Genomic DNA, 23,846 nt, shown 5'->3' with positions numbered 1-23,846 from the left:
AATTCCATGTGTACATTTTGAGAGGCTGCCCAAATATTTTCTAGAAGAGATGCAGTATTTGACATTGTGCTGGCAATGGACAGGGGTTTTATTTCTCTACATTCTCACCAATACTTATTTTGTATTTATTTTAAGCTTTTATAATTCATACTAATTGTTATTCGGGGGTATCTCATTGTAGTTTTGATTTACATTTCCCTAATGAGCCCTCAGTGATGTTGAACATTTTTTTCCTGTGTCTGTCAGGCATTCATATATCTTTGGAGAAATGTCTGCTCAGATCCGCTGTCCAGTTCTTATTCAAATATTTTTTAATTGTTGCTCTCTCTGCTGTTAATTTGATGAGAACTTCAATTATTCACGGGTATTGAATATTGACAAGTTCCTTTTAGTCATCTTTTGGGATAATAGTAGGGTTTTTCTTCTTTATTTAATGAACATTGGGGAATTCATTGATTTTCTTGTTAACCTAGCTATATATTTCTGGGACAACTGTTTGATCATGATGAATTATACTTTTAAAAATAAATATATTGCAGGCTTCTACATGCAGTTTTTTCAGATTTTTTTTGTGAGAAGCATTGGTATATTGCTTTCATTTAAAATGCTTTAGTTTGGTGGTGGTTTTGTTTGGATTTGTTTCTTTTTGGAAGCAGTAAGTATGGAGCACAGGACTTCCTGCCTGCTAGATAAGTTCTCCACTACTTGAGCCACACACCCCTCCAATTCTTGAGCCACACATCCCTCCAAATGCTGTTGCTTTGAATCAGGAAATAACAGCTTTATAATATAAACTGGAAAGATTGTTTTTCTCCTGTAGCTCTGAAGGAGATTTGGGGTTGTTAGTATTATGTTGTCCCTGTATTAGGATAAAATCACCAGTGAAGTTATAAGGGCTTGAAGTTCTGTTGGTGAGAAAAGTTGAGATTATAAATATAATTTCTTAACCTGCAGCGTGACCAGCCAGGTTCTCTGCCTCTATGTTTTGACAATTTGTGACATTTCATCACAATGTGATGTAACCTACTCACATAAACATTTTCATAGGATTTTGTTATTATTCTGCATTTATAGTGATGTCCTCTAATTCCTGATAATTCAGAACTTTTGTCTTTTCTTTTGCCTTATCAGTCTATATGAGGTTTGTCCAAATATCTACATTATTCTGTTATTTGTCAGTTTTCTATTAGGTTGAGCATTCTTAATGCAGAAATTCAGAATCTCAGATGCTGAAAAACCTGAAATGTTTTGGTATTATACTAGCATACAGTATTGTTTCATGCCCCAAATTAATAAAAATACTGCGTGGAATTGTCTTCAGATAATATAAGGTGTACATGAAGCACAAATGTATCTTGTGTTTAGATTAGGGTCTCCTTCCCTAGATGCCTTACTATGTATATGTGAATTTTCCAAAATCCCCACCCAGTCCCCTATCTGTCTGGTGTCTGGGCCCAAGTATTTCAGATAAAAGATACTCCAGCTAAAGCTGTGGCTCAGGAACTAGAACACCTGCCTAACAAGTGCAAGGCCCTGAGTTAAAATGCCTGTACCACCAAAAAAATAGGATAGCAAATGGACACTCAATCTGAACATTCATTTCTGCTCTTAGAGTATTATTTCCAGTGCTTGTTTACTGAATTCTCTTTTTCACATTTTTATTAGGATATATTAATAATACAAGGGGAGGTCCACATATGATAATTCTGTAGATGTGAACAGTATACTGTGATCAATTCACCCCCTTTATTATGGCCCCCTAAGTGCCTCCTGTCTCCCTCCACTTCCAAGCAATGCTTCCTTCCATTTGTTCTCCCTCAAACAGTCCACCTTTTACAGTCATGTCACCACATCATCATCATCATCATCATCATCATCATTTTAGGCCTAGCTTCCACATATGATCACACATGTAATATTTGGCACTTTGAGCTGGGCTCAGTTCAGTCAACAAGATCTCCAGTTCCATCCATTTTCCTAAAAAAACATCATTTCATTCTTTGTAGTTGGATAATACTTCGCAGTGTGGATATCTGTCATGCTTCTTCATCCATCCGTTGTTGGACACCTACAGATCCCACAGCTTAGCTGTTCTGACTATGTAATAATAAACATGGGCGCACATGTTTCTCCCTCTTTTATGTTGATGTATGCTGCATCAGATAGACACCCAGAGGGTCAGATCACAGCTCTATTTTTAGTTTTTTGATGAAAGTTAGGACGTATTTCTGTGTTTGTTGCATTCGTTTACATTCACACTGTCAGTGTAGGAAGATTTCCACTTTGCCACTCCTCACCAGCATTTGTTGTTGGTTTTCATGACTGCCATTCTGATAAACGGGATAGAATCTCAGCACAGCCTTGATTTACTCTTTTTTATGACTCAGGATGTTGAACATTTTTCTACGAATTTATTGGCATTGGCACTTCTTTTGAGAACTGTCTGTTCAATTAACTTGCTTGTGTATTATTTGGATTATTTGTTCTTTTCTTGTTTAATGTTTAAACTCTTCGTATATTTTGGATATTAATCCCTTAACAGATGAACAGCTGGCAAAGATTTTCTCTCGTGCTGTAATTGCTTCACTCTGGTAATTGTTCCTCTTGCTGCAAAGAAACTTTTAAATTTGATGCAGTCCCATTTGCCAAGTCTTATTCCCTTAACAATTAGAGTCCTATTCAAGAAGTTACTGCCTATCCCTAGATTTTCAAGTGTTTTCCCTATGTTTTCCTCTTGTGGTTTTAAGGATTAGGATCCTTAGTCTACTTTTTTTTTTTTGCCAGTCCTGGGGCTTGAACCCAGGGCCTCGGCGCTATCCCCGAGACACTCTATGCCCTACCACTGAGGCCACAGCACCATTTCTGGCTTTTTCTAAGTAGTTTATTGGAGATACGAGTCTCACAGACTTTTCTGCCCAGGCTGGCTTCAAGCCATGATCCTCAGAACTCAGCCTCCTGAGTAGCTAGGATTATAGGCGTGAGCCACCTGCACCCAGCTCCTCAATCTGCTTTCAATTAATTTTTGTATAGAATAAGAGATAGAGGTCTATTTTCAGCCTTCAGCCTGTAGATCCTCAAGTTTTCCTAACAATTGTTGAAGAGACTTTCCTTTCTCCTAAACAGGTTTTAAGCACTCTTGTCAAACATTAGAGGGCCTTTGATGTGTGAGGTTGTTCCTGGACCTTTGATTCTATCCCATTGATTGATGTGTTTTTTTTTCCTGTCAGTGCTGGTTTTGTTACTGTGGCCCTGTAGTATAATTTGAATTCAGGTATTGTGCTACCTTTAGCATCTCTCTCTTTGCTCAGAATTGCTTTGGCTGTTTGGGATCTTTCGAGTTCCAAATGAATTTTAGGATTGTTTTTGTATCTCTGTGAAAAATGGCATTAGGATTTTCTTGGGAATTACACTGAGTGTGTAGATTTCTTTAGCTAGAATTATCATTTCACAATGTTAATTGTTCCAATCTATGCTCATCTAATTTTTTTTCTCCTGTGTTTTCCTGATGTGTTTATCTTCCTTTTCTGTGGGTAGTAGACCTTTAAATATCTTCTTCAGCACTGGTTGAATGATCATAGTTTGCTTTATTTTTGTCCATCATGGAATGTTTTTTTATTTCTCCTACAATTATGAAGGATAGCTTTGCTAGATATATTAATATAGATTGACAGTTATTTTCTTTCAGGGCTTGGAAAATACCAGCTCATGCCCCCCCTTGCTTTTAGAGTTTCTGTTGAAAGTCTGCTGCTGTTCTCATAGGTTTGCTCTCATGTGTGCCTTGCTGATTCTTTCGCACAGCTTCCAGTCTTTGTTCTTTGTAGTGTTTTAAACATAATTGTTGAGGCAAGCTTGTCTTCTGATCTTGCCCATTTGATGTTCTGAAAGCTTTCTGTGGCTAACCATCCCTTTATCAAGATAGACAAAGTTTTCTGTTGCTATTTTATTTAATGTAATTTTCTTTTTCTTTTTTTGTCGGTCATGGGGCTTGAACTCTGGGCCTGAGTGCTGTCTTTCAGCTCAAGGCTAGCACTCTACCACTTGAGCCACAGCACCACTTCCGGTTTTCTGGCAGTTTATTGGAGATAAACGTTTCATGGACTTTCCTGCCCGGGCTGGCTTTGAACCACTATCCTCAGATCTCAGCCTTCTGAGTAGCTAGGATTACAGGCATGAGCCACCAGTGCCCGGCTTATTTAATGTAATTTTTATGCCTTTAGCTGACACCTATTCTCCTTCCTCTATACTCATGATTTGTAGGTTTGGTCTTTAGATAATGTCCAGAAATCTTGCATGTCTATTCTTATTTCATTCATATTTTTAATTTGTCTCTGGTTGATCTAATTTCTTCAGTTGATCTTTGATCCCTGAGACCTATATTCCATATATGTTCCATATATTTGCAAAGCTTTCAGCTGACTTTCATATTTGGGTTATAAGCTTTTGCTCTTCCCCATCTTCCCCCTCCCCCAGATTTATGTATCTTTATAAAATTGTTTTTTCATATCCTGCATTGTCTTCAGTTGCTTGTTTGAATTCTAATATTCTCAAATACTTGAGATCTTCTCTAAGATTTAAATAAAAGTTTAGGCCATTTGCAGGTGTTTTGGTAATTGATAAGTGTGGATTTATTTCTATCATGCTGTTTAGCATTCTAGTTTTCTCTCTCTTCTTTGCCTTATTATCTCTTTAAACCATTATTTTTAAATCAAGTTATTTTTCATCCTGCTTTGTGTCTCTGTTGGTTGGAAATTTTATTCTTTACTTCCACTATTTTAGTGACAAGCTAGAACTTGAAACATGAATTTAACCAATCCTGAAATCAATCACATTTTTTTCTCCCTCACTGTGTTGACTCATAGGACATCTTCAGTCCCATCATCTCACTAAGGCTATTGCACATCTTAGTTTTATCCTTGTGTTGGTTTGTTTTCTGGCAAATTATTATTTTTATACACTATTTACATGTACCCCGTGATTGCCATTGTCTGTGCTTCTGTGCACATTAGATTTTATTTTCTGATGTCAGCTGTCCATTGACATGTCACACTTGACATATCATACGTTAAAATGGAGAACTGTGGGAAATAAACAGTCTCTTTGGGGGAAGAAAGAATTCTAAAACCATAGTTATTTTACCATTTTCTTAAAAATCTTGACACTGCACACCATTCTATTCCTCTTGGCTCTTTGAAAACAGTATCTTAGTGTTTTTGGCTTTTGAAATCTTATTCAACTACCTTTCGGAGCTGGTGTGGGGTTAAACCCAAGGCCTCCAGCTTGCTTCACATTCTTGCTATGACTGACCTTCAATAACTTAAGACACAACTTCAAGCTAGCATTTTGCTGGTTGATTGGGGATGGCGTCTTATGGACTTTTTTGCCTGTGTTGGCTTCAAACTGCCATGCTCCATGTCTCAGACTCCTGAGTAGCTAAGATTACCAAAGAAAGCCACCAGCACTAGGCATACAAGTAGACTTAATAGTATGCTGTGGTCTGTTTATGCTGCTGTAACAAGGTACTAAGTTTTTTCCTTTTGTCATAGAGAATAGAGCTGTAATTATGTCATACTTAGAGTTTTTCTTTGGGGCTATATTTAAGATCTTCTCTTTGTGTTTGGTGTTCTGCTTTATGGTCATGTATTTAAATGTGGATTTCATCTTCATGTACTGTGATTCATGATTCTGATTGTTTTTATCAGTTCTGAGAACTACTCAGACTATTACTTCCTTTCAGGATTTTTAGTCGATGTTTTATATGGTCTCATTCTATTTTACTCTCTCCTAAATTATCTTCATATTTTCAATCTCTTTGACTCTCTCTGATATGTTTAATACTTTTTAGGTTTATATTCTACTTCAGTAATTATACTTTAGCTGAATCAAAAGTCGTCAGTTTTTAATCTCACTGTATTTTTCTAGAAGTGGTTTTTGGTTCTTTTGGCACTCATTCTAGTCATTTTTCGAGACTCTTGTTTATTACCCATACTTTTAAATCTTTTAAGCCTTTAAATACATTAGTTATTTTTATACTCTGCATTTGTAATTTATTATATCCAAGGTATAAATATAAATCTTGAACCTACAGTATGCCTTCTCTGCTGATTTCTTATAATAGTTGTTTCTTGTATGTGTTGTGACTTCTATTCTGTGTATACACACACACACACACACACACACACACACACACACACACACACACACACACACACACACACACACACACACACACACACACGATTCTATATAATGATTCTAAGTTCATGTTTACTGGAAATTTCTGGAATGAGGGAAGTTCCTACAGAAGAATTCCCATGCTTCGCTCCGTGGGGCTCACTCCTCACTCTGCAAAGTTTTCAGCTTGTGGTTGTTCACACTAAGTAGGGTATGTGGACTTTGGCATCATCCCCAACAGGGAACTAGCTGTAGAGGTTTCTCACATTTTCTTATCCAGAGTTTTGTTTCCTGGCCTCTGCTTGGCCTCACATCCCAAATTCTATGTGATCAGACATCACCTCCCACAAAAGCAAGATTGTTCTGCAGTTTTCTTCCTGACCCTGCTGTTTCTTTGCTTCCTAAATTTTAAAGTGCATACTTAAATTTTATTTCCAAGGGTTTAGTTGCTTCATTATGGGAGAGTTTAGGGATACCTACTCTACCATATTGCAGGAAATAATAGCTTTTGTGTTTATTTGTTCCACTATTATCTTGTAATAAAGACCACATATTTTTAAATTTAGAATATTTGAAGCTTTTAGGAAATTAAATTTGTTACATAAGTCTATTGTCTTTACAAAATTCATTTTCCTGTATATGCACTTTTTTGTCATTGTTGTTGTTCTGTTTTGTTTTGTTTGTTGGTCATGAAGCTGAATTCAGGGCCTAGGCACTAAACCTCAGCTTAAAAAAATTGTTATTGTAAAGTTGATATTTCAAGGAGCCTACAGTTCCAGGAGTCAGGTTATGAGCACTTTTCTTTTTGAACATTGTCATCCCTCCCCTCACTTTCTCCCAGCCCCGACAAGTTTTATAGTTCATTTTGAACATTTGTTTACCCTTTGTCCCACCACTTCTGCGCCCCTCCCTTACCTGCCCCCAAACAGATAAACTTACAAGACAAAAGGTACAGAAAAGAAAAACAGCAACAAAAGAGAAAACAAATAAAATACCCCTTGTTTCCATTTCCTGGAGTTCATTTTGATAAATACCATTTTATATGATCATGTGCCCATCGCTATTGAGCCTTTGTGATCCTCTCTTCAGAATAGCCTCCTTTGGTCTCACTGTGTGAATGTCTACAGTAATGTATAATTTATCATGTCCAAGTGTATTTTTTTATGTCTTACCATCCAGAGTGTTTACTTTTAGATTTCTAGGCACAGTTTATTTACAACAAATCAGGGAAACCTATGTTTCTTTGGGTCTGTTTACTCCACTGAATGTAATTTTTTCTAAGTCTTTCCATTTCCTTATGAAAGGTGCAATATCATTCTTTTTGATGGAAGCATAGAATTCTGTTGTGTATATATACCACATTTTCTTGATTTTTTTGTTCACTGAGTGGCATCTGGGTTGATTCCATATCTTAGCTATGGTAAACAATGCTACAATGAACATGGTCATGCTAGTGTAGCTTGGTTTGTAGTCAATTGGATAAATGCGTAGGGATGGAATTGCTGGGTCATAGAGAAGCTCTATGTTTAGTTTTTTAAGGACCCTACATCCTGCTTTCCAGAGTGGTTGAACAAGTTTACATTCCCACTTACAGTGTAGTAACATTCCCTTTTGGTCATATTCTCACCAGCATGTTTATTGTTAGTTTTCTTGACATTGACCATTCTAACTGGGGTGAGGCAGAATCTCAGTGTTGCTTTGATTTGCATTCTTTTATAGCCAGAGATGTTGAACATTCTTTCTGTGTCTATTGATTTCTGAGAAGTTTGTCTCTAAGTTTTTAGCCCATTTATTAATTGGGTAGTCATTTCTTTGAGGGTTTATTGGGGGAGGCTTACTTTTTGAGCTCTAAGTATATTTTGGATATTAGGCCCTTGTCTGATGCATAGCTAGTAAAAATCTCCTGTTCTGTGAGCTATTTATCTTTATCTTGCTAGCTATGTTTTTTGCCATAAGTGCTCTATCAGTTTGAGCCACAGCCCCACTTCCAGTTTTTAGGTGATTAATTGGAGATGAGACTATCAAGGACTTTCCTACCTGGCCTGGCTTCCAACCATGATTCTTAGATCTCAGCATCCTGAGCAGCTAGGATTACAGATGTGAGCCACCAGTATCCCGCGGTATTCTTCAATGCATAAGTAGATGTAAATAGTACATTCTTCTCTGTTCATGCTACTGTAACAAAATATCATAGGCTGAATGGTTATTTATTCCTCAAAGTTCTGGTAGCTGCAAATTTGAGTCCAAGGGACCAAGATAGTTAGATTCTACTGAGGGTTGGCCAACACTTGATTTCACACTGCATCCTCACATGGTGAAGGGCAAGTTACCAGTTCTCTGGCATGCTCTAATAAGTGCACTGATATTACATCACATGCCTCCACCCTTGTGACCTGATGATGTCCTAAACACCTTACCTTTTAAGATCTAATGCCCCACTGGTAGCTCTAAAGCTATGGTATGAACTTAGGAGATGATATTAGCATTTACATTATTGCACAGTATCTTTGAGAATTACTTTGCTGACATTTTTCTAATATTGTTAGTTTTTTATGAAGCCATGAATTAGAGTTCCCTAGTTGCATTGTTACTAAAAGTTTCTGTAAACACATGAAATAGCAAATACTCACCTCTAATAGTCTAACATTCATATCATATGTGAACATTTAAACTGTATACCTAATGTTGTACCTTTAGCTTGATTCCTAATGTTACACCATTTGAGAAAATATCTAAAGAGCATCTGGGTATATAAAAGTTTAATCACAGGTTTGGTTGTTCTTAAGCTATATATTCCTGGAAGGAAAATTGCTGGCTAAATGATTTTAGTGTTGTTAAAGGATATGATTTTGTTTTATCAATTGCTTTTAAGAGAACTTATAAAATATACTCCACAGCTTGATTAGCAAACTCCATTGCCACTTTCAGAGAGCAAGTTTGGGCCTTCCTGTGGTTCTTAATATGTTGTAGTAATGGGTACTCTGTTGTCAGTGTAAGAATTTCTGTCTGTACACTCCCTAGTATTCAGTAAACATTTTTACATTTTGCTAATTTGATAGGTTTCAAACTTAATAGTAATTTCAAATGGCCAATAAGGAAGAATTTTCTGTTTATGGGCCATATATATTCTCTTCTTGTATTCTGTATCACTATCTGTTTTTGAGCGTATTTTTCTCTGGGGTAAATGGTCTTTAGTGTATTAACTCTTACGACTATAGGGACAAACCCTTATACCATTTGAGCAGTGAAGAGTGACCCCGAGGTCATTTTGAACTTGTGTTTTACATTCACATTATTTTATTCTTTATCTTTGCAGTATTGGGATAGTTCAAATAAGGATGGTTTAAAAGATTGACAAATGCGTTAAGAAACCAGGAATACAAAATAACCCATTTCATAGTTCCATTCACTGCAGAGTACTGAGGGCTACTGTGACTCAGCGAAGAGCCAGATAATGCTCTCTGCCTTGAGATCTACCCAGGGGAGCAGGGGAAAGGTTGGGGGAGGAAGAGTCAAGGCGGGAGGAGAGGAGATATGAGGAGGCGATAAAGAAGTCTACTGAAATCATGTTTGCAAAATGAGTCACATCCAAGACTCTGGGACATCCAGACTCTATGCTAAGTCATTCCAGGGACTGGAACAGCCCATAGTGGGAGTCAAAATGCAGAAAGCCTTGAATATTACCAAGGACATAACCCTGGGTCTCTGGAGGCTTGATGTCCTAAACAGGAGATGATAATGGGAAAGATGCTTAGCGTCCACCACAGGAGCCATCTGTCCTACACCAAACAGCAGCCTCCCCAGGGCAGATAAGAGAAGCAATACCTGCATCCAACGGGCATCAAATCTCTTTGTAGAGTGAATGCCACTATCTGATTCTAAATCTGTATTCCCTCTGTCTTAGTGTTCTTTTACAAAGAAAGAAAGAAATAAAGCCTGCAATCTCAAATCAAAGCCCCAAAAGATGTGTGCATTTTCAGACATCCTTGACTACTTGCAAATGAGCTTCCTGCTGTCCTCCTGGGCATCGATCAAGTTCACACAGGAGGCATCGAGGCTGGGATTAGTAGAGAAAGGATTGGGAAAGGATTTTTAACGTGATGTAATTGGATGTGAATCGTTAATTACATTATGAAACGCAAAGCACACAAGCTGGAGTCTGTGCAGCTGAGTTGAATTAGCTCCTCAACCAGAAGAAATTAGCGTACAAGTCAGAAGACTAGCAAGGACCCGAATGCCAAGTGCCATGCGGCCTGTTTCGCTCGGGCTCCCCCTGCAGGGAGGGAAAAGTCCTCGGTTCCTGTCATGGGACTCCCAGCTGTCTGCCTGGATCCGAACCTGCCAGCCACATGGCTTACCAGCGTGGGGAATGCTCTGGCTTTGAAAAAGATTTGTCTACACTGGCTTCATGAATATGTAATCCACAAACTGCAGTTTTCTTGCATTGTGTTCCTTCATACAGTAATACCTTTTAGAGAGGTACTTTTAAAAAACTGCAATGAAGTGCTTGTTGCTGTGTAAACCATGTACTATGGTACAGGTGCAGGGGACCCCAAAATTAAGAATCCCTTAAGCGTTCTTACTTCCTTCTCCAGCAGAGAAAATTTCCCCCACATTTCTGATTTTTCCCCCTACAAGGAGCTGGATGTTCCTTCCCTTTGCAGGCAAAGCCTGAGCATCTCACTACCTTCAGTCACACACGAGGGTCTGCTGTCTGATCCGCATGGCCTGCAAAGCGGTTCTGGTGCATCCTTCCCTCCCCCTGGCTGGTTGTGTTGGAAATCTACACACATAATTGCAAATACAGAGAAAAGCCATGGCTACATTACCATGTAGAGGGAGCGGAAGGAGCGGAGGGAATGGAAGGATCGGAGGGAGTGGAAGCCCTTGCCTTCTGTGTCCTCTTGGCTCTTATCTGCCATTCCATGTGCTAGACTACTGTGCCAGCAGTGTGCATACGGAGAGGTTGGCTTCGGTGGCTTTTGCCATGTACTTTAGAAGAGCTTTAGAGTGGAGAAGGGCAGTCAGTCATGTGCCTGGGCTGCTGAGTATTAAAAGAAGAGTTGCTGCCACCTTCCCTGTCTCCAACCACCTTCCCTGTCTCCTTCAACTGAATGGACTCAAGTATGGTGGCTTCCACCACACTCCTAAGCTCAGAGGGGACTGCATTGAGGAAAACAAAGGGCCAGAGGGGGATGCAAATGCCCTGACAGTCAGCATGTGGATTTAGTCTAGCTTTTCCTCTTCCTGGAGTCAATGGAACTGAGACACTTCTGGAATCTGAGAGTGCGGTGGGATTATCTCTTGGTTTAAGGCATTTATTCTTCTGTCACCAGTTACCCACTTTGCCATCTCCGTGTTGGCCAGAAGCCTCGTCTCCTTGCTACCAACATCTCCCTGGCTCATAGCTGGAGGGCTGGACCCAGAAGCTGCCTCCAGATAGCCTTGAATCATTGATGCTTTGCCTTGCAGCGGCTGTGGGAATCCTGTCTTTGTTATCTCCCATCCTCTGATGGACAGGTCTGACCTAGCTCTTCCAGGGCTAAGTGCCCTGAGGATGTGAGTCATCATTCAGGGAAGAGGTGAGGCACGTGGCAATGTCCATCAAATGCCAGGCCTTGACTCAGTGCTAGGCATTGCTCAAACAGCACAGGGCCCTCCCTGCGACCAAGCCAGTGATCTAGTGTCAGCTAAGACACACAAGAGGACGCGTCAGCATGCAGAATGGAGTGGTGGCAGGGCATCACAGAACCCTGGATCTGCAAATGGCACTGGGTTGGTCCTTGCGAGCTCTTTTTAGGAGTCAGTGTCTTTGTGGCCGGAAGGAGCCTGCCTTGTGATGGTAGAAAGAACAGGCATTTTAGGCATAAGGAAGTGCTGGTATAGCAGTCCCTGGCATGACACAAAACAGAGGTGGCACACTCAGGAGACGAGGCCAAGGCCTGTGGGGCTGGTACACAAGGCGTCCCTGAGCTCTGAGGAAGCAGTCCAGGATCGTGGGGAGAAGAGCATGTGTTTTACTTCAGGTGGGCTGGGAATTATCAAGGAGACCTAAGCAGAGGACTTTCCTGATCCTACTTGATTTCCTCTACATCCTGGGGGAAGCAGGGGATGGAGAGAGTGGGTAGGTCTGGGTGGGCTTTCCTGAGAGAGTTGACAGCACTTGTTGATGGGTTCCATCTAGTGGGGGAAGGAGGAGACGAGGCAAATAAGTCATTGACTCTACAGGACCCAGGGTTATCACAGCTCCCACAGGACCCCATGCTGAGCAGTTGCAGTCCCATGCGACACAGGCAGGGGAGTCTGGGTTCATCAGGCCTCGGAGATGATGGCCTTTCATCGCCATGCAGAGACTAGAAGGGCCTGAGCGTCCCAGGCCCAGGATGAAATTGTTTGGAGATGCAACTATGCTTGGAAGATGCCTGCAAATCCAAGCCATGGGAAATGGACTTGAAGGACTGAAATGGCCCTTATGCAACATCGGAGTGTTAAAGACAACAGGAGACAGAAAATGGCGCCTAACTGGAAACCACTATGCTTAGAGGAGGCAGTTTTGTGGCATGCAGTGGTGTTCATCTATTGTTTTGTCATCTATTGGCATCAACATTTTGTCACTGCCTTTAAAGGAATGTTTGTAGGGTGTTATCGTTTGGTTTAATTTTTGGTGGTACTAGGGATTGAGAGCTTGCCAGGCAGGTGCTCTACCACTTGAACCTTGCCTCCAGTCCCTTAGGATATTGGCTACTTTTGGGGTAGGGCCTTGGTTTATGTCCCAGTGGCCCTGGGCTATGCTCCTCCTCCTCGGTGCTTTTATGGCAGGCATGGGCGTGTTCATTGTTTTAAGAGTGATTTGATTATATTCAAGACCAGAGGCATTTTTTTTCACTCTTCCCTTACACAGTCACAATGAGCAAAGTCATCAGGAAAAAATCCTCCTCTTAGAAACCTTCTCTTCAGGGAGCTTTCCTGGAATTCAGCCCCTCCCCAGATCGGGAGCCTCTCACTCCACAGTCCCGTGCCAAGAGAACCTTCCAGCATCCTGGTCCGCAGGGAAGAGGTTGGGGTGCAGTTGTCAGGGACGCAGGGGTGTGGCTGCTGTCACTAGGGAAGTCCATCATCCTGAGTGGACACTCTGAGGGGCAGGAGGCTCAGCTACCACCGGGGAGAAGGCACCGGATGGGTCTCCAGGGCACCAGGCCCGCTGGCTTCCTTTCTGTTGTTGTTTGTTTGTGTTTTTACCATTCCAAATAGAAACAGTGCGTGTGCTTTCCTTCTCCACAATTTATTTTTAGAAAATTTGGAAAACGAAATGCCTTCAGCCCAGCCACATGACTCCCATTAGCCTTAATGGGAGAAAGGTGTCTTTGTGGAGGAAGAGAGTCAAGCGCTATGTGGATCAGCAGCAGCAGACTGTGAGCTGCAGCCTGTGCCCTTGTGCGGGGTTGGGCCTGCTCAAGTCCAGGCTCGCACGCAGGCCGTGCTGGGGCCAACGACCCAGGCCCCTTGGGAGCTCCTGGGTCCCTTCTCTGGCTGGACTCTCAGCCCTGGGTTCTGGGCAGGGGTAGGACAGGCTCTGTCGTGCTGGCTGAGGAGCCCCGTGTATTTTATATTGGCACTCTCTCCTCATCCCTCATGCCTTGGGTGTTTTCCCTAATGCTCGTCTGTGAGATGTTATTAATAACAATTTGATTTTTTTCTTAAATCTATAAGCACCACTGCAACCTCAGAACTGCTTTTTGAAAACACACAGAACTGGGATTTGAACCCAGGGCCTCATACTTGTTAGGCAGGTGCCCTTACTACTGAGCCATGCCCCTAGCTCTTTTTCAGGCGGGTCATTTGTTTTAGATAAAGTCTCTCTTCCTGCCCAGGTACACGTGTGTGAGATTTCCCGTTACGGCTAGCATTGTTGAGAGGGGGTTTTAGAAATGGTTCTGCCTGAGCTGGCCTTAAACTTCAATCCTCCCAAACTTAGTCCCCCAATTCTCTCTGATTATAGACATGAGCCATTAGTGGTTGGCCGGAAACCCCCGTTTTAAAGAAAGCGGTACTAGTTCTAAAAGATTTCTTTGAAAATTATCAACAAGGAAGCATACATAGTTCCAACAATGGCAGGGCGGGTTAGACCCCAGGCTGTAAAACACAGCCGACATAGCATGTGCCTAAGAGCTCTGGAAAAACTCCACCGTGATGTTCAGAGGTTTATAATCCCAGTGAAAACTGGTGAACTGGTTTTATTCCCCCCTAATGTTTGAACTTGTTGCATATTCGAACCCATAAAAGAGGGCAGGGTACAGCTCTGTGGTATGAGGAAAATCCACACCCTGTGGCCATTCCGTGTAACTCACTGCTGACAATGCAGGCTTACACGAACACTTAGCTTTACAACACTTAGCTCTGTGGATCAACTGAGCATTTGAAAATGTTGGGAAGATCTTTACTTCCTCTCTTCTCATCATTTGCTAGCCAGAAAGAATAAAAGCACTTCAGGAAATAAAATTGCTTCAGGAAAAAAACAACAACAAAAAGCTGCTATTAAGAAGTGACTTTACCTTCTTTCCATTGTTCTGAATTGGTGCATCTTTTTCTTGCAGATGGCAATACATTTATTTCTCACAAAGAAATCCCTCCCTTCTCAGGAGCATAAAGGAAATGCTTTTAGTATGAGACAAAATAGCCACCATAGCTTTGAACAGCTGGTTAAACACATTTCCCTTTTCCCATTCTAAGTGGTCTCATGAGTCAAGCCCCCGCACACGCTTTGTTTCTTAGGGATTTCTTTTGGTGAAGACGAGGAAGGCACTCAGGAAGTGGGCATTGGAGGGGAGCCATTAGCGTGCAGCCCGTCTGTTCGTCTGGTGTGACACTACCTGTTTATCTCATTGGAAGTGACCATCGCTTGGGAACGGAGCCAGAAGCAGAAGAGTAGAATGAATGCAGAAAAGTCAGGGGAGGTGGAGGCTGGGAAATCCCGCTGGCCCCGTGTTTCTGACTGGGGCCTGGTGGGTGCTGACTCAGCCCCCTTTGTGGCTTGGTTTAGTCCCAGTTACTATTTTCATGTGGCATGTGCATCTCTCTTCATATAGGCCCTTGGGAGTGTCTCCAACTCTGATTGTTAAAAATAGTTCTTCAAAGGGCACGGCATTCTTAGGAGAAGATGCACGCAGGGCCCCGAGCTTCCAGCTGGGTTGGTTGACATGATTGAGGTCTGTAAAACGTGTGAGAAAACCAGAAGGCTCGTGTGAGCAAGGCTAGGAAACGCTTCTAGCCATCACAGCGGGGCTGAGAAGCAGAGCGCAGGGCCGTTTCCACGGGAATCCTGCAGCCTTGGAATTCGCTTCCTCTGCTGACCTGGAACCCTCTGAAGTATTTATATCCTCCCCAAATGGGGTTTCCAGATCTAGAGATGGAGGAGAGGGGCTGGCTGGCTGGCTGGGAGTGGGGGACCGGGGGGGGGGGCTGACGAAGAAGCTGGAAATAGAGGTGTTGTGTGTCCGCCAGGTGTGTGTTTCTAGGTGCCAGCTCCCCAAAGCCCTACAAATTCACCGCCATGGCTGGTGTCCCGCAAACACACTCAGAAGTAGAAAGGGGAGTCATGTGTCTTCAGGGCCCCTGGCCGCACTGTAAACGCCCTCATTTCATAGACCACACTTTCAGGCCCCGTCTTTGGTCACATGTGTGTATTTAATGTTTGTAGTTGGCTCTTTTCTTCCATTTCCTTCACAGTTCAGCACACCAGTTCACCCTCCCAGCTCCTGGCTCAAGTCCCAGGACCATCCATTTGACTGGATTCTTCCAGCACCTGGCCACTTTCTTCTTCATCTTAATGACGATGATTACGTTTATGAGTGCCAAGCATAAACTCACGTGCTTCTATGCCCATGCATTCTGCCTTCTCATAAAACGGGCAAGTAGGATTGACATTCAGGTATTACCAGAAAACAGCTGTCTAAACAAGAATGACAACTGTGCTAAGGCAGGAGGGACTCCGACACGGAGGCTTGTATGTCACCTGAGGTGGGGTGTCACTCTTAACCTAGGAATGCAAGATTAGAACACCAAAGTCCGCTGCCTGAGGACCATGCAGGCACACAGGTAGAAGCGTTGCTGTTGCTGAGTGGGGAAAAGGAAGCCCTGATCTATCTTCAAGGCCGTTGCCCACTGTTCCACTGGAGCCTTCCCTGACTGCTGAGAAAGTTCACACTTGAGAGTATTTTGTGTTGACTAGCTCTTGGCTTTATAAGTGGTCTTTCCTTTTGACTTTGCCCATGGTCATTGACTATCAGTCTTTCTGGGCTCTGTCAGTTAACCCCACGTGATTTATTTGCGGCTGGTGACTTGCATTGACAACACCCACAGTCACAGCTGGCTGTCTGGAAGATCCACCTCAGTCTTCCCAAACACAGATCCTTCCAAGTGAATGTCCCATTTAGGAGTACTGGCCTTTGCCTTTCTTCTCCTCTTTTCCAGGCATGCCTCTCATTATGTTCATAAAGTGGTTTCCAGGACTCCAGCCATCACTTCTCCACTGATCTCCAGTGGGGCCACTTCCTCTCTCCTAATTCTCCTGAAGGACTAATGGCTCGATCTGCTGACCAGAGCAATAGCTCCTGATACTGAGATGTACCTCATAGCTGTATTACTACTCTCAAAAGAAACCCCACCTCCCTCCCCTTAGAAGACCACCAAGAGCATTTTGTTGGGGAGTGTCATCTTGTCACTATTTTAACTTTCTTTTTTTTTGTCAGTTGTGGGGCTTGAGCTCAGGATCTGGGTGCTGTCCCTGAACTCTTTATCTCTCAAGGCTAGCACTCTGCCACTGTGAGCCACAGCTCCACTTCCAGTTTTCTAGTGGTTAATTGGAAATAAGAATTTCACAGGCTTTCCTGCCCAGCCTGGCTCAAGGCCTGTGGTCCTCAGAGCTCAGCTTCCTGAGTAGCTAGGATTACAGGCATGAGCCACTGGCACCTGGCTTACTTTAATTCTTTGAATGGTTCTCTGAGTGAACAGATTTTTTTCTTTTCTTTCCTTTCTTTTCTTTTTTTTTTTTTTTGGAGACAGAGTCTATATAGTCTGGCGGGCCTTAAACTTGCAATCCTTCTGTCTGATCCTCTCAGCTGCTGAGATTGTAGGTATGCACCCCCAGACCTGGCAGAATATTAATTTTTGAATACATTTTTATGGTTCAAAAGTTTTAAACAGTGATTATACTTTTATCATTTAGAAAGTTTCATTTAATGGAACTCTATCTAACTGAAACCTATAAATACCCCTTCAAATGTGGCTATGTTTTAAGAAATGCTTAAAATGTTCTTTTCCTGTGTGCTTTGGGATCTGAGTCACGCTTTGGGATAAAGCATTGTGGGAAGCTGGTGAGGTAAGAATACTTCCTGAGTGGAAGGGAGAAGGATGTGATTTAATAGTTAACCAGAACTTGGGTGTCTGGATCATTCTTTGTACTTCTGTGGTTAGGAAACAGGTGTGTGTGTGTGTGTGTGTGTGTGTGTGTGTGTGTGTATAAAAGAGAAAGACAGAGAGAAGAGAGGGGAAAGAGAAAGAAAAAAAGGGGGAGAGATTTCTGCCTTTTGTGTGTTTTAGAGCCATGTTCATAAATCTCCCGGCCCTCCAGGGTTATGACATAATTGGAGAAACAGCTCTGGGTAGTTATCCTGGATCCTTCCTGGCTCTCCCGGGTGGGGGATCTGTGCTCCGGCTCAGTAGGAACGGCATGAATGAATCGTGCTGGAACTGAGTGCACTTTCCCACATGGTGTCCTGAAACCCGAGGCTGGCACGGGTTGCACACCATGCGGTTATTTCCTTTTCTTGTGATGCGGCGGTCACACAGTGCTGCTCATCGCCGGACTTGTACACTTGTCCCCTTGCGGCCACGTTGACATCCCAACAGCAGCTGTCCCTGCCCGGCCACTGGCCCTGGCTTCCTCACCCGTCTCCCGTGGCCTCATGCCTTGTGTCTTGGCCACTAGCCCCTCCCCCTCCCCCTTGGGCCTCTTTCTTTAGGAAGGAAGGCCGACGGTTGGCGTTTATAGAAGAAACCTGTCCACTGTCTGAAAAGGTCTGGAATCTGCAGGAAGTCTCGTTTCCAACAAGGGAGGGCCTCCCCTTGCTGTGTGCCTCATCCCCGGCCTCTCCATCCTTCCCAGCCTGTGTCCCAGCTGCTGTCTCTTCCCCTTATGTGGCTCAGCCCTTGCTCATATGGAGGCCTGTGTTAGGGACCGGCTGGGAGCCCTGCTGAAGACATCCTCGGTCTCTGTCTGGAGCTTCTTAGCCCATTTGTTGTCTGCCTCCTCTGCCCTGACCTGCGGTGTCACCATTTAGAGACTGAGCAGAGATACACTGAAACAATCACTGTCTGATTTTAAACAGAAGTCTGCATGGGACAACAGGCAGTGGTATCAGAGGCAGACCCATTTTCATATGAGGAAATTATTTAACCCACAGCTGGAAGATGAAGCCTTCCCAGGTTTAAAAAGAGAGAGAGACAGAGAAGAGACAGAGAGACAGACAGAGAAAGAGACAGAGACAGACAGAGACAGACAGAGACAGAGAGACAGAGACAGGAGAGAGAAAGAGGGGCAGGAACACACCCACTGCCCCTGCTCGTGGAGAAGACTTGCTCTTTGTTTCTGCTCCCTTGTTTCTCAGAGGCCACAGGCCAGCTCCACTGTCTTTTATTCCATTTTCTGTGTGTTGTAATTGAAGATAGCTGTAGGTTTTCTCTCTTCTTTGAAAGGAAAATAATCAAGCAAACAAGACATACTAGGGGAAGTAATGCCCTTCTAGAACAACCATTGTGTTGGCCTTTTCCTCTCTCCTCTATGTCCTCTTCTATGCCCATTGATCAGTGGACCTTGCATAGAGGGCCGCTCTCCGTGCTCCAGCAGCAGACTCTCATGACCCAGGGACTGAAGGGGAAGCAGAACATCCTACTGAGAGAGGGAGACAGAGAGCGAGAGCGAGAGCGAGCGAGCGAGCGAGAGAGAGAGAGAGAGAGAAGAACGCGTACAAGTGTCCAGTTCTGCAGGCATAGCCGTTCACAGGCCTAGTTAGATGCTATTATTCTAGAGTTTGCTAGAGGAGACCCCACAGGCAAAGGAGAAAGGGCAAGTGGATGAGCTTGCTCTAAGTTGCAGACACCCACTGCTGGTGGAAGGTATGGAGATGGGGGACAGCCTGGGCTACTTAGGGTAGCAACAAATAGAACCAGTAAGATCTACTGTCAAACAGGCCAGGTGAGAACCAGAAAGAGCAGAGCAGCCCATTCCCCCACACAGCGGGTCAGCGGCTTCCCCACCACAGCCCAGCTCCATGCCCTGGGCCCGCACCTGCTGCTCTAGATACAGCTGCCCTACAACCCTAGCCCATACGCTGTCAGTGAAGTGGTGGTCCAGCTAAGACTGTTGAACTCTCTCTAGAAGCTTCTGCCAAGTGGACACAATGCCACATGGACAAGAGCTGGCTATTCAGGTAGTGAGGGCATGAGGGTGAGGGAGAAAAGTACAGACAAAAGCAGTGTTTGGAGGTGCTTACCGCTGAGGTGTGCCACATCTGGGTGGAGAGTAGATGTCATCCAGGAGGGGACAGAGAGGACACTGGAGGCGGGTGGCACCGAGGGGCAGCGTGGCGGGTCATCTGAACAGCAGCTTTACATTGTGGATGTCGTACATCGCAATGGCTTGGACTTGAGAGAAGGATTAGTAGGCATTGTGTAGTGCCCCAGGCTCCTCTTCATCCCGGGATCCCGCGTCACCGAGGGGCAGGCTTTGTGTTCTTTGTTTACTTCCGGTGGCACAGCTCTAGTGTGATGAACAGTCGAGCTCTGAAATATCAACCAATAGTAGACAAGATGAATACTAGTCAAAGAAATTTCCTTCCCTTGGAAGGACATTTGTAGTGCCCCAGCCTCTTCATGTCCCAGACCTGGGAAGGAGGCTCACACACATGCCTGGCACAGGCTGCTGCTTTTCTGTGCTCCTTGGGACGTGCAGAGTCTGGGGCGGCCCTGGGGCCTCGTGGGGGTGAGTTAGTTACCTTGCCTGCCCCGGGCCACCTTGATGGCCAGTGGTGCTGCATCAGCATTCACAGAAAGAGACTTGATCCAGGAGCTGTCAGAGTCCCTCTTCTTTCCTCTAGTACAGTGACTGCACTCTGCTACCCAGACTGAAGTGAAACATCGGACCCCCACATTATTATTTACTGAGAATTTCCATCATACCAGGTAGCGACCGGTAGACCTTAGTTGAAAATGGAAGAAAAGATATATGGGTTGATCTTTCTCCAAGAATATCTATAGATAAAGATATAGATGAACCTAATACCAAGACGCATGTAAACTGGATTAATAACCAATTTCGTTTTTGAATCTTTGTGGGAGTTTCTAATTAAAATCCATATCATGTTAAAAAGAAGGACTATTTTAGAACGTTGACCATAATGTTCTTTTTCAACCCATCGAGCCAGGCTGTGGGTTCAGTGTGTACTGACCAATGTCACCCCATGTGCCATTCCCCATCTTTCCCAACCCCACTCACACCCTCATTACAAGGCTCCATTTCCACATTTGTACATTGAATATAATGACTGTACTCACCCACCCTTCCTCTCTCCTTTTGTATAACCCCTCCCCACCCCTGATAAAACATGTTTCAGCTTCCTGGTATTCATGTTGTCAAACTGTCCTATAATATTTTATACTTAGACATCACTGACGATGCTTGAGATAGAAGTTTGGAAAGATTTTTTGTAAGATTTAGTGAAGTCCAAGTTTATAATAAGTAAACAAGCCTTGCCAAGCAATAAGGGCTTAGTAACACCTGCCCCTTTGTGTAGACAGAACTTCCAGTGTGGGAAGCCCTGGACCCTGGTTAGAACTTCACCTGTGTTTTGTTTGTTCACAAGAACATGGGACACTGGATTCATGCCCATGAATTGACTCCCCTGGGCTGCATCTCATAGTCAAGAGGTAGATTCTACAGAGTAGGATCTGAAGTCATTGCTGCTTACCCCATACTCAACCATTCTCTTTGGCTAGGACCCCAGAGGCCCCAGGGACAGAGGGGAGGAGCAGATATCAGAACGTGGTTGCTCTTCTCAAAGCTGGCAGTCATGCATGTGTTCCTTTTTCTTACATAGTAAACATTTGAGAAACCAGAGCAAGAATCTTGTAACAGTTGTTATTATCCAACAGCTCACCAGTCTTCTTTTCCTGTGTTAACACGCAGAACGGCTATGATGTATTTATGCCACTGGCATCAGCGGCCCCTGCCCAGACATGGGGTAAAGTGTCTAAAACAGGCAATGAAGAGAAAGTCTCTGCTCCTCCACTTCCTGTCCTGCATTGCCCTCTCCTGAGGCAGTGGCCGCCACCAGGGCCCTCTGCAGAGCTTCTGCATGTGTAGGCATATGGAAAAAGCAAAGCCCACACAGCATCCCCAATCCTGCTTTGTTCACTTAACAATATCACTTGATTATTCCTCATTCACATAAGAGCTTCTGCTCCTTCCTTTGAACGATTGCAGAGCATAGGTGTTCATATTTACTTCCCTCGTCCCCTGTTAGTGGACATAAGGTGCTTCCTGGAAACTAGCAACACATTTCACTTGCCCGTAGAGCTGTGCACAGTGACCTGATAGATTGTTTCCTACCTCTGTGCTTGCCTTCTCTGGCCGTTGGTACTTCTGCAACAATAATGCTAACTAAGGTTCATTAAGTGTACTATATACTAGCACATTTTATGCATTATTATCATACTCTGTTATTACCTAAGTTTGAATATTTGATCTTAACAGTGATAATTTAAATTCTTTTTGAGACATAAACTACAATGAAGACAATTATGTAAAATATACAAAAGTAAATGAATAATATATGGTGTGGTAAACTCATTACTATCTCACCTAGGTTTTATCAGTGAAGCTTATAGTGGTGGGAGTAGGATTTGAACCCAGATACACTGGCCCCAGAGTCAAGGTGCTAAGTTTTCCACTCTCCTGATAGAGGATTAATGTGAGTTGCTAACTCCACCTCTGAGCATGGTCCCTTTAGAGCCAAAGGTGCTGTGGTTTGGGACCGTCTTCTCAGGAATGCAGACCCCATGTTGAAAGTTTGGTAGTCAACCAACTGACTACCTCTAAGAGACAGTGGAGGCCAATAGACATCAGAACTTAAGATTGTGGACTCGTCACATATTTTGAGCACAACTCTCATTTTATTTCTAGTAGAAACAAAAGTATTTTCTGGAAGCAGCAAGGAACAGCAAGGACAACCCCGTGTGACACTGTCAGCTCCCTCAGTGGAACACAAGCCTTTTAAACACTCTCCTCCCGATGAGGACAGTTCACCAAGAGACGATGGTCAGTCTAGTGACCTTTCTGAGCCCACAGAGAGGCAATCTCCGAGATTCCTGATACCCAAAGCCCCTTTGCCTGGGTTTCTCTGTCCCTTCCGAGACTCATGCACCTCTCCACAAGAAGACAGTGGTGTTCAGATAGGAAGAGAATTCCCCAAAGGTAAGGAGCGAGGGTGGTGGTGGAAGCCATTATGTCTTGATGACCGTCTGAATTTGGCGCAGTGTCTTCTCGGTGGTGGTATCCCACAAACTCACCTTATGGAGGTGTTCAGAGCAGAGAGGGAACAGGATTGGTTTTTGTAGTTGGCAGGTGAAACGTTTGCAGGGAATTAAAAGGCAGTCCCTATTGGCCACAGGCTTTCACCCCTATGGGGCTCTGGGCCAGGGCCCACTGAGGCTGAGCACTGGTAGACTGCTCTGAAGGCAGGAGATCCGGGCCTCCCGGCCCCTCAGGCTGGCTGAGGGCCGGGTCATTGACTGGCTTGGATAACGGCTGAGGGACACGGCCCCCACAGGCCAGCACAGGTTTGCTATGAGCTTTCTGGAGTTTCAGTGTTCACAAGGCAGATCTTTATCTCAGCCCCTCATGGAGGAGGAACCAAGTAGAAAACAGATACCATTTCCCTAGAGGTCCAGCTCCTGAGTAACACAGAACACGGATGTATACAAGATGCAATAATACCACAGGAAATACTGGGTGGTACTGTCGTCAGCAAAAGAATTTAGATTCCCTACTACTGTACAGATTTTCTCAGCAAACTGTAAAAGGGCAGGAAGTTTTACCAGATTTTATATACCTTTGGGTTGTAAACATTAAAAATGATTATAGTAATTGCCAAAAAAAAAACCAGTGTCACTTGAAACTAAAGTTGATCACAAGTGCTGTGTTCATGAATCCATACTGAAGCCACTATTAAGCACCTGCTGTATGTCCTCCTGAGCTCTCAGTACAGTGCAGGAGATAGCCAGCCGCCTAACTCCATATGTGACAGCCTGACACCTGAGAGGGTCTGGACAGACAGCTGCCTGCAAAATGCTTTTGAACAGGAACTTGAAACGCATTAAGAGTCTTAAACCTAATACTTGAAGACAAGGAATCCTGGAGGCTGAGGGCAAGACACAAAGCAAAGAGCTGAAGGAAAAGCACTTTGGGAACAACATGGGCAGGGCTGGGGACCAGAGCGGAGTGGGTAGAGCCTGGTGCGAGGACACAGGATGGAAGGGTAGCGTGACAGTGCAGATCGATTCTAAAGCACCTGTCCCAAAGACAATCTGGCCTTCCAAAGCAAGGAAACAGTATGAGGCTG

General features: G+C 43.7%; 1 protein-coding gene across 1 annotated transcript in view; it reads left to right on the top strand.

Moving 5' to 3' along the window:
* CUNH10orf90 (chromosome unknown C10orf90 homolog) overlaps positions 1-23,846 on the top strand; it is a 197,793-nt gene that overhangs the window by 154,099 nt on the left and 19,848 nt on the right. The window contains exon 6 of the mRNA XM_042701360.1: positions 22,409-22,699. Within this exon, the coding sequence (XP_042557294.1) occupies positions 22,409-22,699 (291 nt within the window). The remainder of the gene's footprint in view (positions 1-22,408; positions 22,700-23,846) is intronic.

Source organism: Dipodomys spectabilis, unplaced genomic scaffold (genome assembly GCF_019054845.1).
Source record: "Dipodomys spectabilis isolate Male_0828 unplaced genomic scaffold, ASM1905484v1 ptg000289l, whole genome shotgun sequence".
Classification (NCBI taxonomy): domain Eukaryota; kingdom Metazoa; phylum Chordata; class Mammalia; order Rodentia; family Heteromyidae; genus Dipodomys; species Dipodomys spectabilis.
This window is presented reverse-complemented; position numbering and strand designations above follow the sequence as displayed.